This window comes from Megalobrama amblycephala, linkage group LG13 (assembly GCF_018812025.1).
Source record: "Megalobrama amblycephala isolate DHTTF-2021 linkage group LG13, ASM1881202v1, whole genome shotgun sequence".
NCBI classification, from domain to species: domain Eukaryota; kingdom Metazoa; phylum Chordata; class Actinopteri; order Cypriniformes; family Xenocyprididae; genus Megalobrama; species Megalobrama amblycephala.
Window position 1 is genome coordinate 40,959,032 of NC_063056.1, and position 27,558 is coordinate 40,986,589.

General features: G+C 32.8%; 2 protein-coding genes across 4 annotated transcripts in view; one reads left to right on the forward strand and one right to left on the reverse strand.

The window, feature by feature from the left end:
- Positions 1–10,621, reverse strand: part of notchl (notch receptor, like) — a 15,954-nt gene extending 5,333 nt beyond the window's left edge. The window contains exons 1-8 of the mRNA XM_048153689.1: positions 10,239–10,621; positions 7,824–7,968; positions 7,385–7,717; positions 3,512–3,738; positions 2,600–2,912; positions 2,370–2,500; positions 218–276; positions 12–141 (exon numbers count right to left, since the gene is read on the reverse strand). Of these exons, the coding sequence (XP_048009646.1) occupies positions 12–141; positions 218–276; positions 2,370–2,500; positions 2,600–2,912; positions 3,512–3,738; positions 7,385–7,717; positions 7,824–7,968; positions 10,239–10,296 (1,396 nt within the window). The 5' untranslated portion in view covers positions 10,297–10,621. The remainder of the gene's footprint in view (positions 1–11; positions 142–217; positions 277–2,369; positions 2,501–2,599; positions 2,913–3,511; positions 3,739–7,384; positions 7,718–7,823; positions 7,969–10,238) is intronic.
- Positions 10,622–12,636: 2,015 nt separating this feature from the next.
- tap1 (transporter 1, ATP-binding cassette, sub-family B (MDR/TAP)) lies at positions 12,637–27,278 on the forward strand. Of its 3 annotated transcripts, none has more exons than XM_048153376.1 (13): positions 12,637–12,655; positions 13,302–13,644; positions 13,719–13,914; positions 15,372–15,486; positions 15,714–15,844; positions 15,960–16,165; positions 18,618–18,815; positions 18,995–19,123; positions 19,316–19,504; positions 22,470–22,643; positions 22,748–22,907; positions 22,988–23,124; positions 25,978–27,278. In XM_048153376.1, exons 2-13 carry the CDS (start codon positions 13,324–13,326, stop codon positions 26,212–26,214), a joined length of 2,193 nt encoding a protein of 730 aa, XP_048009333.1. In that variant the 5' UTR covers positions 12,637–12,655; positions 13,302–13,323; the 3' UTR covers positions 26,215–27,278. The 3 variants fall into 3 exon arrangements, with proteins under 3 accessions (XP_048009333.1, XP_048009334.1, XP_048009332.1); XM_048153377.1 differs by lacking the exon at positions 12,637–12,655 and adding an exon at positions 12,803–13,009 and having other exon boundaries at positions 13,316–13,644; XM_048153375.1 differs by lacking the exon at positions 12,637–12,655 and adding an exon at positions 12,805–13,009.
- Positions 27,279–27,558: the final 280 nt, after the last annotated feature.

The window sequence follows — 27,558 nt, forward strand, 5'->3', positions numbered from 1 at the left end:
GATGCTCGTACCCGTGTGGTCCGTGTTATTGACCGGCACTCCGGCTCTCAGGAGCTCCAGAACCACTCGGTCGAGCCCGCTTCTGACAGCACGGATCAGCACGACCGAGCCGTCTGGACCGCACCACTGCACCGGAGCGGTCTGAGAGAGGACAGCAGAGAGGGTCAGATCTACAGACTGATGATTTCAAATGCATGCGGAAATCAAGGAGACTCACATTTCTTGGTGGTCTTTGAGGTGTAGGAACAGCGTTCCTTTCCCATCCTCTAGGTGGAGCTAAAAGAGTGAGAATTACAGAGAAATGCAGTTGAGTTGAAGTACAGTGTCTGTGTCCCAATTCTCCTGCTATCTGTCCTACATAGTGTTCAAGATTAGAGTTAGCACTTCCCCTTTTCATGGTACATTGAATACATTTTGCAAATATTGTTTAGATGTAAATGATTACTCAAAGGCTGTGTTTGAGACGTAAACCTAGTGAAAATTACAAGTTTGTTTCAATTAGTCTTTCTAGCTTGAATCATCACTCAAATTTCTATGTGACATTTTAATAATAAACTTTATTTTATATAGCACCGTTAAAAGTTACATCTCAAAGTGCTTCACAGAAACATATAAATACAAAAAAGAAAGAAACTATACATTAGAGCAAAATTAAGAGAGAAAGGTGCATTAAAAAATAATAATAAAAAATTATAATAATAATGCATACTTTTTATCTATATTTTGCATAATTTGAAATGCTTTAGTACTTATTAATATTTTGAACTAGCTTTTCATTTTATATTTTTTACTTTGTTTTTAGTTTTAGTAATTTTCTTATGTGATTTGTCATTTTTATTAGTTTCTTTTTAATATATTTCTATTTAAATTAGTTTTTATTTTAATTTTAGTACATTAACTTAAAATAATTTAATATTAATATTTTGAACTAGCTTTTGATTTTATATTTTTTACTTTGTTTTTAGTTTTAGTAATTTTATGTGATTTGTCATTTTTATTAGTTTCTTTTTAATATATTTCTATTTAAATTAGTTTTTATTTTAATTTTAGTACATTAACTTAAAATAATTTAATATTAATATTTTGAACTAGCTTTTGATTTTATATTTTTTACTTTGTTTTTAGTTTTAGTAATTTTGTTATGTGATTTGTCATTTTTATTAGTTTCTTTTTAATATATTTCTATTTAAATTAGTTTTTATTTTAATTTTAGTACATTAACTTAAAATAATTTTATATATATATATATGTAAAAAAGAAACTATATATATATATATATATATATATATATAAAGAAAGTATTTATTAATATTTAAAAAAGTATTTATTTATTAATATTTTGAACTAGCTTTTGATTTTATATTTTTTACTTTGTTTTTAGTTTTAGTAATTTTGTTATGTGATTTGTCACTTTTATTAGTTTCTTTTTTAATATATTGCTATTTAAATTTGTTTTTATTTTAATTTTAGTACATTAACTTAACTTAAAAAAAAAAAAAAAAAAAATATATATATATATATTGGTATATATTGGTATATATATATATATATATATATATATATATATATATATATATATATATATATATACCAAAAGTATTAGAATTTTTGTTAATTAAAATAAAGATAAAATAAAATATAAATGTTAATATAACTGTTTATAATGTTTATAAACATTAATTCAGAATATGTGTTAAAATATATAAATGTAGCTAAAATAAGTTTGTTAATGTACTAAAATAAAAATAAAAATACTGAAAATATAAAAATAAAAGCTAATACAAAATATTAATAAACACTATAATAGTATATAATAATACTAAAATAACGCTGCATTAATCACACACATATATATATATATATATGTATATGTAAACTTATGCAATTTCACATGCTTCAGTAATTTGTTTGCATTAAATTTTTTGCCCATATATATATATATATATACATTACTAAAACATTCAAATATATTTTCAGGTTGAAAAGATTTAAAGTAAAATACAATATATGTGATTAATGCAGCGTTATTTTAGTATTATTATTATGTACTATTATAGTATTTATTAATATTTTGAATTTTATTTTTATTTTTACCTTTTTTCTTTTCTTTTTTTATTTTTATATTTATATTTTCAGTATTTTAAATATTGCTATTTAGGTTTATTTTTTAATTTTAATACTTTTATATATATATATAGGCTGATGTTTCAGAAGATTACAGTAAAAACAACATATATATATATATATATATATATTTACTTTGCTGTTTAGAATTTTCCCCCCTCAATTGTAGAGTAAATACATAACTATATCATCCAAATAAATAGAAGTATGTGGAGTGGAAGCGGTCAGTTCCTCCTCATCCTCACCCAGCATGCGTGGCTGTTGGAAGTGTTTTTGGTCAGGTGATCTGTGGTCACAGATCGTCTTATTGATGTCCTCCATGGAGCTCTGGGTCACGTCGGTGTCACTTCCAATGTCTAGTTCCTTCCTCAGGGGCCTAAAATCAGCATAAAGCACACGGACAATCGTCCCCATCAGCGGCGTTTCCTCCTCACAGTGTGAAACTCTTCAAAGACACTTTGAACATCAGACTCACCGCATACGGATAGCATCCTCGCCGAGGGGCTCCTTACGTCTTTTTCCTGATTCCTTTCCTTTCTTGTTTTTCTTCATCCCATTTCTATCTTTATCTCTTCCCGATCGGCTTCTTTTCTCCTCAGAGCGGCGGGTCCAGGCCTTGCTGCCATTATTGCTGTCGGTGACGGTGGACCTGTGACGCACTCGCTCGCCTCCCTCCCGCCGCTGTCGTCTTCTCTTTAACCACATCAACACCACCGGGACGATCACGACGAGCGCCACACCGAGTCCAGTCGCCACGCCGACCACTGGCCACATCCAGGCAGGAGAGGCTTCAGGAAGTGAAACATGAGATTGAGCATGTAAATGATGCTCGTAAATACAAGAAAAACACCTTAATAATAGAACTAACTTCTCTGAAACTCATATTTTTTGCAGTTACGCTCTTAGAAGAAAAGTTTCAATGGGGTTCTATATAGAACTCTAGGGAACTCTTTATGCCAAAAATGTTCTATACAAGGAGAAATGTCTTAAAGGGGATCTATTATGCCACTTTTCAAGTCTCTGGTGTCTCCAGAATGTGTCTGTGAAGTTTCAGCTCAAAATCCCCCACAGATCATTTATTATAGCTTGCCAAATTTTACCCTATTTGGGTGTGAGCAAAAACACGCCGTTTTTGTGTGTGTCCCTTTAAATGCAAATGAGCTGCTGCTCCCCACCCCTTTCCAGAAGAGGGCGGAGCTTTAACAGCTCAACAACAACAAAGCTGGAGAATCTCACGCAGCCAAAATGACGACAGTGTTCAGCCTTACATTGTTCAAACCGGAGTCGACACTGATGGAGAGACTCAGGAAGAAGTTACAACTTTTAAACGTTTCTGAATGGTTAGTGGATAAATTTACATAGTTGCTGTGGAGTTGATTCAACGTACTGCTGCGTTCCTTGTTCGGCAGTTTCACCTCCTCTCTGGCTCCTATTTCCTCGTCAACTCCACGCACACTGATTACAGCTGCCTGGATCTCTGGGATCATGGGAAAGGGGGCGTGGTTCAGTGCCAGGACGGCACGCAGGAAGTGTCCGGCCTCGACGGCATACGGGAAACAGGTGGAGGGAAGACGGGAGCAGGCTCTGTTATCCAGCTGCAGGAATAACACTGACCTGTAGTACAAAAATACAGATGCAGTCAGCACAAATTTGATCTGGCAAACAGACCACTGATTATTGAAGGCAATACCTGCATGATATCACTACAATCATATATCAAAGAAAAATAAAAAGTCCTTAAAATCAAACAGTGAAGTGTCCTAAATTAGATAGATTTATGTGAAAGGCACAATAGCAAAAATAGCCTAATTTAAGAGAGGGTGAAAAATAGGTGAGTAAAATATAATTATTTATTTTTACATTATTTTTAGGTGTATTTTTTAGATTTTATTATATTTGATTTATATTATGAGAATTTTTGGTGCATAAAACGTTGATTAACGTGGAATATAAAAAAAATAAAATTAAAACACAATAGCAATAGCCTGATTCAAGAGCTCAGAGAGGGTGTAAAATAGCTGTGTGAAACTAAATTACTTATTTTTACATTATTTTTAGGTGTATTTTTTAGGTTTTATTATATTTGATTTATATTATGAGAATTTTTGGTGCATAAAACATTGATTAATTTGGAATATAAAAAAAATAATAAAATCAAAACACAATAGCAATATTAGCCTAATTCGAGAGCTCAGAGAGAGGTTAAAAATAGCTGTGTAAAACATAATTATTTATTTTTACATTATTTTTAGGTATATTTTTTAGATTTTATTATAATTGATTTATATTATGAGAATTTTTGGTGCATTAAACGTTGATTAACATGGACTAAAATAAAATAAAATTAAGGCACAATAACAAATTCGAGAGCTGGTGGAAAATAGCTGCGTAAAACTAAATGATTTATTTTTACATTATTTTTAGGTGTATTTTTTAGGTTTTATTTGATTTATATTATGAGAAATTTTGGTGCATAAAACATTGATTAATGTGGAATATAAAAAAAATAAAATCAAACCACAATAGCAATATTAGCCTAATTCGAGAGCTCAGAGAGAGGTTGGAAAATAGCTGTGTAAAACATAATTATTTATTTTTACATTATTTTCAGGTTTTTATTTTAGGTTTTATTATGATTGATTTATATTATGAGAATTTATGGTGCATAAAACATTGATTAACATGGACTATAAAAAAATAAAATAAAATTAAGGCACAATAGCAAATTCGAGAGCTGGTGTAAAATAGCTGTGTAAAACATAATTATTTATTTTTACATTATTTTTAGGTATATTTTTAGGTTTTATTATAATTGATTTATATTATGAGAATTTTTGGTGCATAAAACATTGATTAACATGGACTATAAAAAATAAAATAAAATTAAGGCACAATAGCAAATTCGATTGGTGGAAAATAGCTGTGTAAAAAATATTTGATTTATATTATGAGAATTTTGGTTCATAAAACATTGATTCATTTGGAATCTAAAAAAAATAATAAAATCAAAACACAATAGCAATATTAGCCTAATTCGAGAGCTCAGAGAGAGGTTAAAAATAGCTGTGTAAAACATAATTATTTATTTTTACATTATTTTTAGGTATATTTTTTAGATTTTATTATAATTGATTTATATTATGAGAATTTTTGGTGCATTAAACATTGATTAACATGGACTAAAATAAAATAAAATTAAGGCACAATAACAAATTCGAGAGCTGGTGGAAAATAGCTGCGTAAAACTAAATGATTTATTTTTACATTATTTTTAGGTGTATTTTTTAGGTTTTATTTGATTTATATTATGAGAAATTTTGGTGCATAAAACATTGATTAATGTGGAATATAAAAAAAATAATAAAATCAAACCACAATAGCAATATTAGCCTAATTCGAGAGCTCAGAGAGAGGTTGGAAAATAGCTGTGTAAAACATAATTATTTATTTTTACATTATTTTCAGGTTTTTATTTTAGGTTTTATTATGATTGATTTATATTATGAGAATTTATGGTGCATAAAACATTGATTAACATGGACTATAAAAAATAAAATAAAATTAAGGCACAATAGCAAATTCGAGAGCTGGTGTAAAATAGCTGTGTAAAACATAATTATTTATTTTTACATTATTTTTAGGTATATTTTTTAGGTTTTATTATAATTGATTTATATTATGAGAATTTTTGGTGCATAAAACATTGATTAACATGGACTATAAAAAATAAAATAAAATTAAGGCACAATAGCAAATTCGATTGGTGGAAAATAGCTGTGTAAAAAATATTTGATTTATATTATGAGAATTTTTGGTTCATAAAACATTGATTCATTTGGAATCTAAAAAAAATAATAAAATCAAAACACAATAGCAATATTAGCCTAATTCGAGAGCTCAGAGAGAGGTTAAAAATAGCTGTGTAAAACATAATTATTTATTTTTACATTATTTTTAGGTATATTTTTTAGATTTTATTATAATTGATTTATATTATGAGAATTTTTGGTGCATTAAACATTGATTAACATGGACTAAAATAAAATAAAATTAAGGCACAATAACAAATTCGAGAGCTGGTGGAAAATAGCTGCGTAAAACTAAATGATTTATTTTTACATTATTTTTAGGTGTATTTTTTAGGTTTTATTTGATTTATATTATGAGAAATTTTGGTGCATAAAACATTGATTAATGTGGAATATAAAAAAAATAATAAAATCAAACCACAATAGCAATATTAGCCTAATTCGAGAGCTCAGAGAGAGGTTGGAAAATAGCTGTGTAAAACATAATTATTTATTTTTACATTATTTTTAGGTTTTTATTTTAGGTTTTATTATGATTGATTTATATTATGAGAATTTATGGTGCATAAAACATTGATTAACATGGACTATAAAAAAATAAAATAAAATTAAGGCACAATAGCAAATTCGAGAGCTGGTGTAAAATAGCTGTGTAAAACATAATTATTTATTTTTACATTATTTTTAGGTATATTTTTTAGGTTTTATTATAATTGATTTATATTATGAGAATTTTTGGTGCATAAAACATTGATTAACGTGGACTATAAAAAATAAAATAAAATTAAGGCACAATAGCAAATTCGATTGGTGGAAAATAGCTGTGTAAAAAATATTTGATTCATATTATGAGAATTTTGGATGCATCAAACCTTGATCAACATGGACTATAAAATGCTAAAATAAAATCAAGACACAACAGCAATAACAGCCTAATTCGAGAGCTCAGAGAGAGTGTGAAAAATAGCTGCAGTGTAAAACAAAATGATTTATTTTTACATTATTTTTTAGGTTTATTTGTTATTTGCTTGTTGAGTATGCTTGGTACATAAAACCTTGATTAACATAAATAATATAACACTCACATAAAAAATAAAATACAAATATAGCTCTAAGCAGCAGTTATCGGCAATTAGCCTTTAAGCAGATGTTTTTTTTAAAAAAGCTTTTTAACTGTTATAGTGCCACCTTTCACCAAAATATGATTGCAAATGTTAATAATAGTGATTTTATAATGTCTAAATATAAATCCAAAAGCAAAACCTGTGAAAAGACCTATATTAGTAAGTAGAATGAGCCAATGAGTGGTCCTCTGCTGCCATCTAGAGGTTATAAAGGTAATTTTATGTGTTTATGTGTTTTCTCACAAGAAATCTCCACTAAAGCAAGGCACATTTTCCATGTTAACTCCATGCTTACACACACATAGTTATAGATATAGCATTACTTACCCATTGCTGTCGTAGGATGGTGTTTGAGCGTACAGCTCCGCCAGCTGTCGAGTGTCCATCGTCAGAAGGTCAGAGGTGGGCTGGAGAGGAGCCATTCCTCTGAGTTTGACGCTGGTCTGGAGGACAGTGCTTAAGGCCCATAACAGAGAGCCGTTCTGGAACTGACCCCTCTGGAAGGGAATCCTAGTGTGCAGTATGAGGCTTCCTTTGGCCCAGACGGGATACTGCTTTTTGTGGCAGTCCGAGCCGTCCCACCCACAGGGGGCGGTGTTGCAGCCCTGGTCGCAGTAGCCGTTGTCATAATGATTTCGGCAGTATTGAATATGCCCTGAACTGAAAGAACACATTTGAATGTTTTACACATATTCATATGCATTACAATTAATGGTAGACATTCTATAAGTAACTTTGTTTTATGTGATATTTGCATGTTTCTTACATGCAGGAGCCTTTTTCTTTGAGGCAGTCAAATCCATCTTTCAGACAGGCAGAGCTCGAGCACTCCTTATCACATTCTCCATTCCCAAACTTGGCCTGGCATATTTTTCCTTCCGTACAGCTGATGTATGGATCACTAGGAGAGGCTTTTTAGAAATAGAATGATTATAATGTTGTAAAACACTATAGAGTTTGAAAGCTTGGCGTATAATGTTTTTGAAATAAGTCCCTTCTGTTTACCAAAACTGCATTTATTTGATCAAAATAAATACAGTAAAAAATTTGAAATATTTTTACAATTTAAAATATCTGTTTTCAGTTTGAATATGATGTAAAATGTAATTTATATCCAGTGATCAAAGCTGAATTTTCAGCATCATTACTCCAGTCTTCAGTCACATGATCCTTCAGAAATCATTCTAATATGATGAATTGATGCACATTTCTGATGCTGAAGCAGTTCATATTTGCATAGAAACAAAGTTTTGATCCCCACAAGGCATTTACATCATATAACGAAGTTGAAATTTAAATTATAAAATTAGTTCTCAAGTGTTTTGGTTAAAAACATCGAGATAATGCAATGTTAAGTATGTTTTTGAGCTATTAAAGGAGATTTGACTGGAGGGGGCGGATCTTTGACCTGAATTCCAGGAGAAACAGGAAACTAGGGGCATGACACAAACAGGAAGTTTCCAGAATGAACAGCAACAGGAAATGGGGTGGAATAGGAGTGGATTACTGTAGCGAATAGAGTTGACAATAGAGTTGACAGGTGTGTGTGTGAAGCAAAATCAACCCATAATGGCTGAACAATAGAACAGAATTCTGTAAAACTTTTACATTGTAGCCTATATATTTTCATTTTATATATTTACTGTAGCATTTTGGCTACTGCTGTGTATCTATCTATATATCGAACCATCAAAACATGAGACAAATAGGCTATTTTAGATTTGTGAAATATTATAAGTCCCCCTGTGGCGAAAATCAAGTTTTTTAATGGTGTTTACATGTCTATGTGGTGTTTTAATTGTCTTTAAGAAAAACATACGCAAATTCATCATTCAACACCATTGCTGAGTACTTTCTCTTTAAAACTGCAGTCGTTAAAGGGTTAGTTCACCCAAAAATTTAAATAATGTCATTAATTACTCACCCTCATGTCATTCCACACCCGTAAGACCTTCGTTCATCTTCAGAACACAAATTAAGATATTTTTGATGAAATCCGATGGCTCCTGCATAGCCAGCAATGACATTTCCTCTCTCAAGATCCATTAATGTACTAAAAACATATTTAAATCAGTTCATGTGAGTACAGTGGTTCAATATTATATTATAAAGCGACAAGAATATTTTTGGTGCACCAAAAATGGCCGATGGCCGATTTCAAAACACTGCTTCAGGAAGCTTCAGAGCGTTATGAATCTTTTGTGTCGAATCAGCTGTTCGGAGCGCCAAAGTCACGTGATTTCAGCAGTTTGGCGGTTTGACACGCGATCCGAATCATGATTCTCTTTTTTTGGCGCACCAAAAATATTCTCGTGGCTTTATAATATTAATATTGAACCACTGTACTCACATGAACTGATTTAAATATGTTTTTAGTACATTAATGGATCTTGAGAGAGGAAATGTCATTGCTCAGGCCTCACAGATTTCATCGTATTTCATCAAAAATATCTTAATTTGTGTTCTGAAGATGAATGAAGGTCTTACGGGTGTGGAACGACATGAGGGTGAGTAATTAATGACATTATTTTCATTTTTGGGTGACCTAACCCTTCAAGGTATTTATCTGACAAAATTATTTGGCAAAAAGGCAAACTTCAGATACAGGTTTTATTTTACTATGCAAAAAAATGCAAAGAAAAACAAAAATCTCACAGAAATACATAATCGATTATGTTACTGATCAGTTATTCATATTTCGTTGGTTCTCTCTTGTTTTTGCATGTGTTCATAATTTCTGGCCAAAAATCATTGCTTTATCACAAACAACAACAACAACAACAAAACAATCGACTCCAAACACAACTACGCAATATGCTTACAAAATCTTTTACATATTTTTAATAATATTTGAATTAATTGTGAAGATGTCAGTTTTCCCATAGGCTAGAACCAGCTTCTAAGTCAAGATATTATTATAAATATATATAGCCTATATATATTTTTGTTTTTTGGATAAAAAATACATTTACCATGTGTGTCTGACACCATATTAAAGTTTACACCATACTAAAAGTAAACAAAAAAACTTTTTGAAACAGACCAATAAATATACCATTCCTCTCACTCATTTGCTGCTACAGTAAGTTGGTCATTAGAACATCAGCCATCATCACATCATGTGATCATCTGAGTCTGTCTGTTCATCAGTTTTATCCACATGAAGCTGAATTTGACTCACCTTCAGATAATCTGCAGATCGCCCAGAAGAGGAAGGTTAATCTGGCTGTCAGGTGCATGGCACAACTCAGTCAGGACTTTCTTTTCTTAGTCTGAACCACAGGGCCTGGTGTCTTCTCATCTGAAGATGATCTTTCTGATCTTGGACGGGTTGGTCAGTGTTATCAGTCCAGAAAGAGTCTGTGAAGTGTGTGAACGTTCATGTCTACACCCTCAGCAGCTCCCGCCCTCAATTTGTCCCTCATTCTTTTTCAGAAGCACAGCGGATATCTGGACGACTTCCTGCCACTGTGTGGAGAAGAATAGGAGCGAGTGTGTGTGTGTGTAAGAGTGTGTATGTGAATCTGAAAGGTCATTAACACATGAGTTTGACCTATACCTACAGTACTGTTTATGAATTATTGTGTTGCATGAATTGTGTTGAAGGAATATTGACAGGACAATTGAACAATAACACACACACACACACACAAAATAGCTTCCCTTCCTTGTGTTCAAACTAGACATAATATCTCATTTTTATATGCCTGCTAAAAGTCCTGTATGTTTGCCTTTCTTTTCTCAGCAGAAGAAAATGGTGTTAAATGTTACTGGTCCACCCAACAGCCGTTACATATTTAAAACAGTAATATCCTATACTAAACCTAAACTAATCTTGATAAACTATATATCATTTGAAAGCTTAGAATCTCTAGTTGTCATATTTGGTGACTGATTCTGAAAATAAATTACAGAGGAGCAGTAATTTATCAATTTGCAACAAGAATATTTTCATACTCATAATAGCGATGAACATGAAAAATCATTGAAGAAACATGTTTGTTTTCATGCCAAGAGTTCAAAAAATAACATCCTTTCAATTTTTTTTGAGAAAAAAAGGTCTGAGAATGTTTTTAATAGAAAAAAAAAAAATACATTTATGATTGTGGTGGCAATCTATAACCAACATACATTGTTTTTATGTTTATTAGAGGCTGAATTCATATCAAATTCTGCCAAACTTCCCATACTGCTTCTATATAGGATGTCTACTTCATAAATTGGGTGAAAATAATGGAAATATATGGTTCAGATCACTCAAACCATATATGGAAATGGAGGCGCCCTTATATGGTCAGTAATGGAGCTTGGGTGACATCTAGTGAGAAAGTGTGGTACTGCGCCCAAACTAAATCTTACTGAAAGCTCATTTTTTGAGATATCAACCTGAAATTTTGAACACAACTTGATCAGATTTTTTTATAGTTTTCGAGTAAAACTTTTTTTGTAAAATATATATTTTATATTTTATATAAAATATTATATTTTTACATTTTCATAAACTTAAACTTCTATAACTTTTTTTTTCTATTTTACTTACATAAGCTATTTCACTTCTACAATAATCAGCCATATGTCTATATTCCAAAGTATTCTTGAATTCATTTAAGTTTGGATAGTGCATTTTCATGTCTATAAAAAAGTGGGGGTGACAGTTAACAGGTTAAATTGTAATAATATTTCACATCATTACTGTTTTTCCTGGATTTTAAAGTCCCCCTGAAATCAAATTTTACGTTTTTTAGCTTTTAGTATCAATATGTTAGCCTTAATAAGCTGGTGTGTTCTAAAACAATGACAAAATTCACATTTAGGAGATATAAGCATTCAAAACTGTAGTGTATTGTAATATAATATACCCAATTTGTAGAAAACTTAGTACAGAATTGGGTAAAGTAATTTGTTTATATTACTATTGTTGTCATGTTACCACAGCAACTATAGAATTAACACAACAAATTAATTCAATTACTTTACTATAGTATGGATCAAAAACACTATAGTATTTACTATAAATTACTATAGTAGTTTTTCACCTGGGCTAATTTGAGGAGTTTGTTTAGACGTTTTTATACAGTGCATAAAATGTAGACAATCGTTATAAAAGACAACCTTACTGTGAAAAAAAATAAAATAAAATTAATAATAAAAATAATAAAAACATTATTTTAATACCTCAGGTTAATCTAAAACTTAGAAACTAGATGAAATAAAATAAGTTTACATTTTTTTATATTTATTTTTATTTCAGTTAACGTTTATTTCAAGTAATGAAGATTTCTTTGGTTGTAGGTTTAGTTAACTATAATAATCCTTATACTTGTAAAATATATTGAATAATGTGTCAAATAAATGTGTAAAAACATTATTTGTAAATTGTCGCAGTCATGAGCAGAGAAACGGATAGCACTAAATACTCATGAATATTAATTAGGGTATGCTAACGTAACAGACGTGATCACGTTCAGCGCTGCGCAAAGGAACTGAAGAAGAGAATGCAGTGGTTTCGACACGCGCAGTAACTGCGTCTTAAAACGCGACACTCAAATCATCGAAATGAAACATCAAATACGCCAATTTAGCGCTTAAACCGGCGACGTAAGTGTGTCTCTTTTAGAGAAATCTAACATTATGAATATTATTAAGACAAGCCCTCCTTGATTGGCCAGCACTTTACCAACGTCCGACTGAGAGCCAATGAGGTAGTGCTATGTAGCCAACGTCACCGTGCGTAATTAATATTCATTATTTTGACCCCAAATGGGGTTTTCCTTGCAGCCACACTTTCGGTTTCAGATTTGATCCTTATATGGAGGTTTCAGTCACAGCATTCTCATCGCTCTTGTTTAGTTACTAATTTTAAACTATAATATATTAAATAAATGTGGCGGGGATACTAAAACACATCGATTCTTGACATTTTAAACAGTTTCAGTACTATCAGCTAACAAGGTACGTAGTGTTTCCTTCTTTCTTGTCAATAACACACATGTCGTGTGAATTCACTGCTGGGAAATCTTCAAACATACACAATCTTTAAGTAATTCTCTACTTTTTTGATGTTCAAAACGAGTTGTTTAGTTAGTAAACGCACTATTAAGTATGCAAATCTCATTGAGCTTAAATGAAAATTAATTTTAGAGTGAAAGTGAAACTGAAATGTGCCCTTCTTTTACTTTGTACACCATGACATGTGATGATATCATAAACATTAAAGTGTATTTGATCTGTGATTTCATCCTAGTATTCGTCTGGCAGTGCAGGAGATGAAGGATAAGATGGCTGTTCCTCTCTTCGCCCTGTTGGCATTGTGTGTGGACGTGTTTGCAGTGATGTTCATCGGTGCCATCCAGCTGTCCCTCATCAGCAACGCCTTCATCATGCTGTGGGCTGGTGGACTGGTCCGAATCATCCTCCTCCTCTTCGTCTCCTTCGCCTACTCCGGCAGCCCGGCGTGGATGAGAGGATTCGAGGGGGTGCAGACGGCTGTCGTTCACGGCCTCCTCTATCCGGTGTATATCTCCTTCCTCTGGGCTTGTGGCAAGTCTACTGTGGAGCTGGTGTGGGGTTGGCACACCTGGCAAGGGGTAAGATGTGCTTTCATACATTTAAATGGCAAACTGGAGACGTGTGCATGTATTAAAATCTGATTGTATTTCAGCTTCTGCAGGGGTATTTGGTGTTGGCTTTGTCTCTGTTGGTGTGGAAGCGCCATATACCCACTATCCTTCCGACAGCCAAAAAGCAGAAAACAGAGAAGAAGGGCAAGGCTTCGCTGCAGAGGCTGCTGGGATACATGAAGCCGTTCGGTGGACGCTTTGCAGCCGTCTTTTTCTTTGTGGTTATATCTTCCTTAGGTAAAAATGTGGTTATGTGTTGTGTCATACATGGAGTAATGTGCAAAAGTGATGTCCAGAGGGGATGTTTGTGTTTAACGTTTAACAAAATATGACAATATTTTATATTTTGAGGGAAGAACAAAACACTAAACTTGGTTAAGGTATTTATCTGACAAAAATATTTGGCAAAAAAGGGTAATTAAAGCTACAGGTTTAATTTTACTATGTAAAAAAAAGATGACAAAATATATATTATATTAGATTATATTAGGTATATTAGAAAAAGCAAACATTGACTACAATATTTCTTAATACCTCTCTTGTTTTTGTATGTGTTCATAATTTCTTGCCAAAATTATGTCAGCTCAATTTGGCATGTTTCATAGCGTTATTATTATCACAAATAAAAATGATCCCCAAATATGATCATCCTTGTGCAATTAATATAATATAAAATTAAAATATTATTTGTAAAATATTTAGTTGCTATTACTATATTACAGTATTGTTAGATGTTGATTTAAATCATTCAATTTTTATTATTTTTATTTTAATAATTTTTTTCTATTTTTATTATTAATTATTTATTTTATTTAATTAACATTTTAATTTAATTTAATTTAATTTAAATATTTTAATAACCCATTGCCTAGTCAAATCATAATGCATTTATTATTTTTTTTTTTTTTTTTTATTTTCACTAATTGTTTATTCCTTGATATGTACAATAAATTTTTTCTCTAATTAACTGATTAGAAATACACTACTGTTCAAAAGTTTGGAGGAAGGATATTAATACTTTTATTCAGTAAAGATGCATTAAATTGGTCAAAAGTTACAGTATTATGTTACAAAACATTTATTTTTCAGATAAATGCTCTTCTTTTGAACTTTTTTATTCATCAAAGATTCCTGAAAAAAGTATCACTGTTTCTAGATATTTTAAGCAGAACTGTTTTCAACACAAATATATTTTTAAAAATTAAATAATTTTTAAATAATAAAATATATTAATAGGGGTTATTTTGAATTGCAATATTACATAATGCCATTTTATTTATTTTTTTAAATTATATTTGAGTAAATATTGTTTTATTAATGTATTTGGCTCTGGATCGTCCTGATGTGCCTGTTATGGCTTTATGATCTGTAAATAATTACCTTGAAGTCTAGCCTACAGTGTAATTTAAAACTTAAATAGTCTGTCAAATGAAAGAAAGTTAAATGTGATCTAATGTTACCTTCAGTTTCACTTTGCTCTTGTTTGCTCTGATAATTGTTCAGCACACAAAATCATTGCATCAAGTTTGCAAACACAATAAATAAGGACTTTTCAGCAACTTCTAGATGTAGAGATGAGACATTTTGATGGTTTAATTACAGAATAATGTGGGTAAAGCTTGTATCTTTTTGTCTGTAAGATATAGCCATGAATATTGAACATGCAAATTTACATGCATATTGTTGTCCCACAGGTGAAATGGCGATTCCTCATTACACCGGTAAAATGACAGACTGGATCATGAATGAAGATGAACCTGAGGCCTTTAACCATGCTATCACCGTCATGACCCTGATGACCATCATGAGGTGAGACTAAAAGGACAAATCTTGTACACTACTGTTCAAAAGTCTGGCTTTAGTGAGACTTTTACTCAGCAAGGACACATTAAACCAATCAAAAGTGACAGTAAAGACATTTATAATGGTAAAAAATCTTACCAACCCCGCACTTTTGAACGTTTTTTGAGATAAACAACACCTTAAATGCATTAAAGATAAATGCACATCTCATTATTTCCACTCATTTTCTCCAGCGCCGTGTGTGAGTTTGTGTGCGACCTCATCTACAACATCACCATGAGCCGAATACACACCTCCATCCAAGCGCTCGTCTTCCAGTCCGTGCTGAAACAGGACATTGCGTTCTTCGATAAATCTTCCACAGGTAAAACTGCAAACATATTCCTTTAGTGCTGCTTTTTGAACAGTAAAGTGTTGCTGCTCATTCTGTCTTGACTGTCTTGAACTCATGCTGTCACTTTTACTGGTTTCCTGTTCAGGCGAAATCGTATCTCGCATCACCACCGACACCAACACCATGAGCGAGTCTCTGAGTGAGAAGCTGAGCCTGCTCATGTGGTACTTCATGCGTGTCTTCTTCCTGTTCGGCTCCATGCTGCTGCTCTCCCCCAAACTGTCCGTCTTCACCGCACTCGGCCTCCCCATCATCTGGATCATCCCAGAGTTTTCCGGCCGGTTCTACCAGGTAACATCGATATTACTTTTATCATATATAAGTCATGTAGTGGCCAAAAGTGATGTCCGGCCTAGGAAGTTGTTTGGAGTCGATTGTTTTATTTGTGATAGTAATGCAATGAAACATGCCAAATTGTACGTATGTATGTATATATTTATATATACATATATATATATATATATATATATATATATATATATATATATATATATATATAATTAAATTTTGGACGCTCTGTTTCATCCGTAGCCGCTCTTACCTGTGGTGTGCCTCAAGGCTCTATTTTGGGTCCAACTTTGTTTTCTCCATACATGCTTCCTAATCTTAGGAGGCATGGAGTGTCGTTTCATTTTTATGCAGATGACACCCAAATCTATCTGCCTTTGAAACATAATGACAAGAACGGTTTAGAAATCTTGCTTGCATGTTTAGCCGATAATTTCCAGACATAATTTAGCCGATAAATTGCATACATTTCCAGAGCAGAAATTTGAACAGTGGATAATATTTTTATCACTCCTATCAACAGCAAGTTTTTAAGGAGTAAAATTTTATATAAATCAGACGAATGTTACATGAACCATGTATTGCAAGTTATATAGTCACAATTGCATGATACAAAGTCACAATTGTGAGTTATATAGTCACAATTGCATGATACAAAGTCAAAATTGTGTTATATAGTCACAATTGCATGATACAGTCAAAATTGTGAGTTATATAGTCACAATTGCATGATACAAAGTCAAAATTGTGAGTTATATAGTCACAATTGCATGATACAAAGTCAAAATTGTGAGTTATATAGTCACAATTGCATGATACAAAGTCAAAATTGTGAGTTATATAGTCACAATTGCATGATACAAAGTCAAAATTGTGAGTTATATAGTCACAATTGCATGATACAAAGTCAAAATTGTGAGTTATATAGTCACAATTGGATGATATAAAGTCAGAATTGTGTGATATAAAGTCACAATTGCATGATACAAAGTTAAAATTGTGTTATATAGTCACAATTGTATGATATAAAGTCAGAATTGCGAGTTATAAAGTCAGAATTGTGAGATATAAAGTCACAATTGCGAGTTATATAGTCACAATTGCATGATACAAAGTCAAAATTGTGAGTTATATAGTCACAATTGCATGATACAAAGTCAAAATTGTGAGTTATATAGTCACAATTGCATGATACAAAGTCAAAATTGTGAGTTATATAGTCACAATTGCATGATACAGTCAAAATTATGAGTTATATAGTCACAATTGCATGATACAAAGTCAAAATTGTGAGTTATATAGTCACAATTGGATGATATAAAGTCAGAATTGTGTGATATAAAGTCACAATTGCATGATACAAAGTTAAAATTGTGTTATATAGTCACAATTGTATGATATAAAGTCAGAATTGCGAGTTATAAAGTTAGAATTGTGTGATATAAAGTCACAATTGCGAGTTATATAGTCACAATTGCATGATACAAAGTCAAAATTGTGAGTTATATAGTCACAATTGCATGATACAAAGTTAAAATAGTGTGATATATTCACAATTGTATGATATAAAGTCAGAATTGCGAGATATAAAGTCACAATTGTGAGTTATATAGTCACAATTGCATGATACAAAGTCAAAATTGTGAGTTATATAGTCACAATTGCATGATACAAAGTTAAAATAGTGTGATATATTCACAATTGTATGATATAAAGTCAGAATTGCATATAAATCAGACGAATGATACATGAACCATGGTTATTATAGTTAACTAAAACTAAATTTGAAGCTAAAACCATAAAAAACGTTAGAAACGTTAACTGAAATAAAATAAAATAAAATATAAATAACATATGTACTAAAATAATAATACAATTTAATAAAAAACTATTTAGACATTATAAAATATATTAAAAAAGACAAAATCACACAAAAAAATTACCAAAACTTTAACTAAATTTCAAATGAAAAATGAAAATATAACAACAAAAACTGATTAATAGTATAAAATCAATGTTTTTGCCTGTTTTGCCTCAAGACTTAAATGTAAATAAATCATGCACAAAAAAATAAAAACTGAAATAAAATTAAGCAGCTTTTGTTGGGATGTTCTATACATCCTAATTATTGTTAATATGTAATTCATTTTTCCAGGAGCTCATTGCTTCTATGTTCAGTTAAACTGCTAACAGTGATTGTAAATTAATTGCCTAAATTATTACATTATTTGCTAACTGCGTTCTTTAAATTGTAATGTTGATGTGCATTCTCTGTAAAGCTGCTTTGAAACGATATGTATCGTGAAAAGAGCTATACAAATAAATGTTAATTGAATTGAATTGAATGTTGTGATTTTTCCAGATGTTTCCAATGACACCTTCATATTTGCTGGTGTTTTTCTCTAGTTCATCAAGTGCATTTGTGTTGATGTGTGATAATGTTTTTCCCTCTCAGAAACTTTCTGTGCAAGTGCAAGAATCTCTGGCGAAGGCCAATGATGTTGCAACGGAAACGTTCTCTTCCATGAAGACAGTCCGGAGCTTTGCTAACGAGGACGGAGAAACCGAGAGGTACAAGAAGTGCCTAGAGAGCACATACGCCCTGAACAAAGTGGAAGCTGCTGCTTACGCTGCCTCAACCTGGACCAATAGTGTGAGTTTTGTTGGTATACTGCATATTTTCCCAAACCTATTCAATGCATTCTGTGCTCAGCATTACGAGCAGTATGATAGTGTGCTATTCTGCATATTAGAGCAGTATGCAAGTATATATACACTACATTTAGATTGCATCCTAAAGTCAGTGTTTGAAATCAAATGTGCATTTTTCAGATGTCCAGTCTGGCTTTGAAAGTCAGTATACTATACTATGGAGGACGGCTTGTGACAGGAAGTGATGTCAGTAGCGGTGATCTGGTGTCCTTTGTGCTGTATGAGCTTCAGTTCACTTCAGCTGTGGAGGTAATACCTCAGATCCTGTCTGTTTGACCACAGGCATCCTATTTAAACAAACGTTAACACTGAGTATTTAACTTCAGGAATGCCCTGCATCCACTCACAACAGCCTAGCATTGACTTTTGCATGAGAAACCAGCACTCATGTTTTCTTCTAGTCTAGTTTGTGCCTTTAAATCACTGCCGCTTCTGTCACAGGTGCTGATGTCATACTGGCCGCATGTAAAGAAGGCGGTCGGTGCTTCAGAGAAGATCTTTGAGTATGTGGACCGAAAGCCTGAAATTCCTCCAGACGGCTCTCTCGCTCCTCGAACTCTAAAAGGACATGTGCGCTTCGAAAATATCACCTTTGCTTATCCAAAGCGACCGGACACAAATGTGCTGAAGGTATGGGTTGAAAAAGCTCCTATTATATTTCACAAAATTAAAAGAAAGCAATAATGAATTATGTTTTATATTATATTTTATATTATATTGTATGATATATAGTCACAATTGCATGATACAAAGTCAAAATTGCGAGTTATATAGTCACAATTGCGAGTTATAAAGTCAGAATTGCAAGTTATACAGTCACAATTCCTAGTTATATAGTCACGGTTGCATAAAGTCAGAATAGTATGATATAAAGTCAGAATTGTGACTTATATAGTCACAATTGCATAAAGTCAGAATTGTGATATAAAGTCACAATTGCGAGTTATATTTTCACAATTGTGTGATATATAGTCACAATTGCATGATACAAAGTCAAAATTGTGAGTTATATAGTCACAATTGCATGATATAAAGTTAGAATTGTGTGATATAAAGTCACAATTGCTTGATATAAAGTCAAAATTGTGAGTTATATAGTCACAATTGCATGATACAAAGTCAAAATTGTGAGTTATATAGTCACAATTGCATGATACAAAGTCAAAATTGTGAGCTATATAGTCACAATTGCATGATATAAAGTCACAATTGCTTGATATAAAGTCAAAATTGTGAGCTATATAGTCAGAATTGTATGATACAAAGTCAAAATTGTGAGCTATATAGTCACAATTGCATGATATAAAGTCACAATTGCTTGATATAAAGTCAAAATTGTGAGCTATATAGTCAGAATTGTATGATACAAAGTCAAAATTGTGAGCTATATAGTCACAATTGCATGATATAAAGTCACAATTGCTTGATATAAAGTCACAATTGCTTGATATAAAGTCAAAATTGTGAGCTATATAGTCACAATTGCATGATACAAAGTCAAAATTGTGAGTTATATAGTCACAATTGCATGATACAAAGTCAAAATTGTGAGCTATATAGTCACAATTGCATGATATAAAGTCACAATTGCTTGATATAAAGTCAAAATTGTGAGCTATATAGTCAGAATTGTATGATACAAAGTCAAAATTGTGAGCTATATAGTCACAATTGCATGATATAAAGTCACAATTGCTTGATATAAAGTCAAAATTGTGAGCTATATAGTCAGAATTGTATGATACAAAGTCAAAATTGTGAGCTATATAGTCACAATTGCATGATATAAAGTCACAATTGCTTGATATAAAGTCAAAATTGTGAGCTATATAGTCACAATTGCATGATACAAAGTCAAAATTGTGAGTTATATAGTCACAATTGCATGATACAAAGTCAAAATTGTGAGTTATATAGTCACAATTGCATGATACAAAGTCAAAATTGTGAGCTATATAGTCACAATTGCATGATATAAAGTCACAATTGCTTGATATAAAGTCAAAATTGTGAGCTATATAGTCACAATTGCATGATATAAAGTCACAATTGCTTGATATAAAGTCAAAATTGTGAGCTATATAGTCACAATTGCATGATATAAAGTCACAATTGCTTGATATAAAGTCAAAATTGTGAGCTATATAGTCAGAATTGTATGATACAAAGTCAAAATTGTGAGCTATATAGTCACAATTGCATGATACAAAGTCAAAATTGTGAGTTATATAGTCACAATTGCATGATACAAAGTCAAAATTGTGAGCTATATAGTCACAATTGCATGATACAAAGTCAAAATTGTGAGCTATGTAGTCACAATTGCATGATATAAAGTCACAATTGCTTGATATAAAGTCAAAATTGTGAGCTATATAGTCAGAATTGTATGATACAAAGTCAAAATTGTGAGCTATATAGTCACAATTGCATGATATAAAGTCACAATTGCTTGATATAAAGTCACAATTGCTTGATATAAAGTCAAAATTGTGAGCTATATAGTCACAATTGCATGATACAAAGTCAAAATTGTGAGTTATATAGTCACAATTGCATGATATAAAGTCACAATTGCTTGATATAAAGTCAAAATTGTGAGCTATATAGTCAGAATTGTATGATACAAAGTCAAAATTGTGAGCTATATAGTCACAATTGCATGATATAAAGTCACAATTGCTTGATATAAAGTCAAAATTGTGAGCTATATAGTCAGAATTGTATGATACAAAGTCAAAATTGTGAGCTATATAGTCACAATTGCATGATATAAAGTCACAATTGCTTGATATAGTCACAATTGCTTGATATAAAGTCAAAATTGTGAGCTATATAGTCACAATTGCATGATACAAAGTCAAAATTGTGAGTTATATAGTCACAATTGCATGATACAAAGTCAAAATTGTGAGTTATATAGTCACAATTGCATGATACAAAGTCAAAATTGTGAGCTATATAGTCACAATTGCTTGATATAAAGTCACAACTGCTTGATATAAAGTCAAAATTGTGAGCTATATAGTCAGAATTGTATGATATAAAGTCAGAATTGCAAGTTATAAAGTTGCAATTATCTTTTAAATAGTTTTTTTCATTGGTGGAAACAAGTTTTTATACAAAAGTAACAGAGGGGATGTTTATTTTTAATGACCCTACAAGTTTGGAAAATATATATATATTTTTTTTATATTTTAAATATGAGGGAAGAACAAAACACTAATCTTGGTGAAGGTATTTATCTGGCAAAATTATTTGGCAAAAAAGGCAAACTACAGCTACAAAAAAATGCATAGAAAAACAAAAAGCTGACAGGAAAAATCAAAACAAAACAATCAGTTATTAATATTTCAGTGGTTCTCTATCATTTTTGAAAGGGTTCATAATTTCTGGCCAAAAATGATGTCGGCACAATTTGCCATGTAACATTGCGTTATTATCACAAATAAAACAATCGACTCTAAGCACAACTACACAATATGATTACAAAATCTTTAACAATATTTGAATAAAGATTGATGATGTCAATTTTTCATCACTTTTGGCCACTTACTGTGTGTTTAATTAAAAAATGTATTATTCGTCCTTTCAGAACGTTTCTCTTGAGCTGAAGCCAGGTCAGATCACGGCTCTAGTGGGTCCATCAGGCTCTGGAAAAACCTCTATTGTGAGTTTGCTGGAGAGATTTTACCAGCCTCAAAATGGGGAGATTTTATTGGACAACACGCCACTGTTGAGCTACAAAGACCAATATCTGCATGAGAAGGTAATCCTGTTCATTGCTACTATATACTAATAGTCACATCTAAACTAATATAAATAAAAGGGTATTCCTTGTTTGCCGACCTTGTTTAATCTCCGCCCTCTCAGATTAGCGTGGTGGCGCAGGAGCCAGTTCTGTTTGCTCGCTCTGTGCGGGAGAACATCAAATATGGCAAAGAAAATGCCTCAGATGAAGAAATACAAGCTGCTGCCAAGCTGGCCAATGCAGATGACTTTATCTCTAATTTACCTAAAGGATATGACACGGGTGAGTCGGGTGAGAAATGGACCCCTTTAATAGTACTGGAAGTTGGTTTAGAAAGTGACGTGTTGTTTTGTGTTCCTCAGATGCTGGAGAGAAGGGCGGTCAGGTTTCCGGAGGTCAGAAGCAGCGTATCGCCATCGCTAGAGCTCTGATTCAGAAACCGCAGATTCTAGTGCTCGATGATGCTACCAGCTCACTGGACACAGAGAGTGAACACAGGGTAAGATGAACGCCTACTGATGTCATATCCACCTTATTTTTACGTAAGAGCAGCGCGGCCATTCAAGCGCGTAACGCTGAAACCCTGTTAGGATTTTCAAGATTCAGCGTTCTGCACTAAAAGTAATCGGCAGACCGAATCGTAAGTTGTAGAGACTTGAAACTTTGAGGGATGGTAGTACCCACAGGTAGTACAATTACACCAAAGCTCGCCCCAGTTGGCCTGACGGGGGCGCTACAGCGATCAAAAGTACAATATTACTCATACCTCAAATTTTCGGATATTTTTGAAAAACCTTTTGCGAATGAGTCCTAGGTTTGTCGCCCGTCGAAAGATTCTCTGGAGTCTGATTGTCAACAATTATCACAAAAAAGTCCAAATTTCGATTCACATCTGCGTCAAGACGCCAAAATGTTTAAAGTGGGCGTGGCCACTTTTACTAAAATGGCTATAACTCTTGAACAGAATGAGATAATTTCACCAAATTTGGTACACCTGTGTACGGCCTCAGTCTGTGGTCACATGAAAAAGACACCCTGACTGGCCACTTGATGGCACTATAAAATGAAAAAAACATAGCTATGCAGCAGTCAGTCTGATTGACTTGAAAACTGGCATGCGGTGTCTTGGTCCAAGGTGCCGCGAATGTCTATGAGGACGTTCGTTTATCTCGAAAAACATGGCCGCCATTGGCCAATGAATTTTGAGCACCTAATGGACAAGGTTAATGGAGGCCGACTGGAAGGAAACTCGTTGACTCACGGCCCTAGAGGCCTGTGAGAAATTTGAATGAAATCGGCCACCTGGTGGCGCCATCGAGTTTTTGTAGGTGTGTAAATGATTGTATATTTCGTGCATGTGCACAATATTCACACCATATGATAGATCTCCTCATTCTGAGCAACTTTGCCTCTAGGACCACCACTGTCAATCGAAACGTTCGTTAAATATTGGAGATTATTCGAAAAAAACTAGTTTTGCGAACGAGTCCTAGGTTTTTCGCCTGATCAGAACAAATCCAGTGCAGAAAGATTCTCTGGAGTCTGACTGTCAATAGTTATCGCAAAAAAGTCCAAATTTTGATTCATGTCCGCGACAAGATACCAAAACGTTTAAAGTGGGCGTGGCCACTTTTACTAAAATGGCTATAACTCTTGAACAGAATGAGATAATTTCACCAAACTTGGTACACCTGTGTATGGCCTCAGTCTGTGGTCACATGAAAAAGACACCCCGACTGGCCACTTGATGGCGCTATAAAATGAAAAAAACATGAAAATGGCTATAACTTTGTAACAATCATACTAATTTAATTGAAAACTGGCATGCGGTGTCTTGGTCCAAGGTGCCGCGATTGTCTATGAGGATGTTCGTGTATCTTGAAAAACATGGCCGCCGTTGGCCAATGAAGTTTGAGCACCTATCGGACAAGGTTAACGGAGGCCTGTGAGAAATTTGAATGAAATCGGCCACCGGGTGGTGCCATCACATTTTTTTAGGTGCGTAAATGATTGTATTTTTTGTGCATGCGCACAATATTCACACCATATGATAGATCTCCTCATTCTGAGCAACTTTGCCTCTAGGACCACCGCTGTCAATCGAAACGTTCGTTAAATATTGGAGATTATTCGAAAAAACCTACTTTTGCGAATGAGTCCTAGGTTTTTTGCCTGATCAGAACAAATCCAGTGCAGAAAGATTCTCTGGAGTCTGACTGTCAATAGTTATCGCAAAAAAGTCCAAATTTCGATTCACGTCCGCGACAAGACGCCAAAACGTTTAAAGTGGGCGTGGCCACTTTTACTAAAATGGCTATAACTCTTGAACAGAATGAGATAATTTCACCAAACTTGGTACACCTGTGTATGGCCTCAGTCTGTGGTCACATGAAAAAGACACCCCGACTGGCCACTTGATGGCGCTATAAAATGAAAAAAACATGAAAATGGCTATAACTTTGTAACAATCATACTAATTTAATTGAAAACTGGCATGCGGTGTCTTGGTCCAAGGTGCCGCGATTGTCTATGAGGATGTTCGTGTATCGCGAAAAACATGGCCGCTGCTGGCCAATGAAGTTTGAGCACCTATCGGACAAGGTTAACGGAGGCCAATTGGAAGGAAACTCATTGACTCACGGCTCTAGAGGCCTGTGAGAAATTCTAATGAAATCGGCCACCTGGTGGCGCCATCGAGTTTTTGTAGGTGTGTAAATGATTGTATATTTCGTGCATGTGCACAATATTCACACCATATGATAGATCTCCTCATTCTGAGCAACTTTGCCTCTAGGACCACCACTGTCAATCAAACATTTGTTAAATATTGGAGATTATTCGAAAAAACCTACTTTTGCGTAAACCACTGCAGCACAATTCTCTGGACTGTCTAGGTCAATAATTATCAAAAATAGTTGAACTTTACCCTTTAGATAGCTATAACAGGGTTATTTAAAAATGGGCGTTGCAAAATATACTCAAAAACCAGTAAATCCTAAATGAAAATTTAAAACTTAATTTTTAATTTTTAACGACAAAGGATTCTAAACAAGCATGCAAAATTTTTATGGAGATCGGACCATAGGTGGCGCTATAACTGTTTAAAAGCTTATTAAAAACATTTATTTCCATAGTAAATTGCCTGTTTGGGCTATAAATTGTCTTTTCCATCTATGGTCTAAGTGGTTACAGGCAAAAAGTGTTAGTTCGAAGATTCAGTCTCTCTAAACCCCTCCTTTCCGAGAACCTCCTCTGTTCTGATTGGTCATATGGCTCAGTCTGTTGTGATTGGTCGACCCTAGGTGCACGATTTTACTCTGATCTTGAGTCTTCATCCACTTCTTCTTCTCAGGTCTACAGCGCTCTGCGGAAGGACCTGAAGAGCTGCACGGTGCTGCTCATCACTCACAGACTGAGCGGCGTGGAGAACGCAGATCACATCCTCTTCCTCCGAGAAGGGGAAGTGGTCGAGGAGGGCAACCATGAACAACTTCTGGCCAAACAGGGATACTATGCAGAGTTCGCCAAACAACAAAACACTGCAATCCATCGCAACAACGCAGAAGACGTCACAAACGCCGACCAATGATCATCCACATCAGCTATCATGTGATGCCAGCACAAATCAGACGACACATTTTTGCATCTTTTCTCCATTAGTACATATTTCTCAGCTGTTCGTTTGTGTAAATGCTGCTAGTGTTTTTAAATTAGGTGTAAATATCATAAAAAATGAGAGAAAAGATGTGGGTGAATCTCACTAAAATATGTCCCCCAAATCCATTATATTTGATTATTTTAGAAATTTTTTAGAATCGTTATCATTTTTTTTCATTGTGACTTATTTTTCCCAATTCACATTAATATAATATGGTTTAGTTTTGAGCGTAATTATTATCACTTTCATTGGTGATTCTCATTATGAACACACAAGAATGAAACTCATATAATGCAGTGCCATAAATCAAAATGCATGATGTGCAAAAAAAAACAACAAACAAACAAACAAAAAAACTACTGCACACATATTGTATTTCATAGTGTTCACCAGAGTATCCATTGGACATGTATTATATTTCCCTTTTATTATGTAATGCATAATTAATGCATAATTAAATTGCACAGGTGTATTTTTAGTTGCACTAAATCGTTTGTTAAAAATTATTTACATGATATATATATATATATATATATATACACACACACACACACACACACATGCTTGCAAAACTTTTAACACACTTTGTAATAATATATATTTATATATTGCCATGAAAATAATGTGGGGAAAAAATTTTCTTTAAACAAAACATAATTATTATTATTATTTTTTTTTATTTCTGAATATAAAATGTTCTATTCTTGACATGTTTCAGGAGATTCACTCATAAACCGTTATCCAGGGCATAGTAACTCGCTTGTTATACAATTTCCAGCACTTAAATCATATCTGTTTTTTATGCTTATGATTCTTTGTGTTTTTTTTATTTGCTATATAAATTGATAGAATTATGCAAAGCATATTTTTTGTCCTGTGGCTGATATGTGTTCATGTTGTACATAAACATGTAGTGCGTCATTTTCAAACATTATTTAATGCTTGCCTGTTTACTTTCTTAAAAGCTTGATGTTGATTAAAAAATGATGGTCATATTATGTGTCTACCCAATAATGTTTGATTATGATTTATTAATGAAAGCAATAACAAAGTGCTACTGCTACTTTTTTAAATTAAAAAAGAATGTCCATATTTGTTGAATATTTTGCTTATATTGTTTATTCTAGTCCATTCTGTATTATCCCTGTAGTCTATCCAAAGAATACACTTAATATATAAAATATGTACTTATGAAACCTAATATCTTTTAAAATATGATAAAGGAAATAACACGTTTTAATAATTTATTCATGCTTTCAGTTCAGTGTAGAAGTA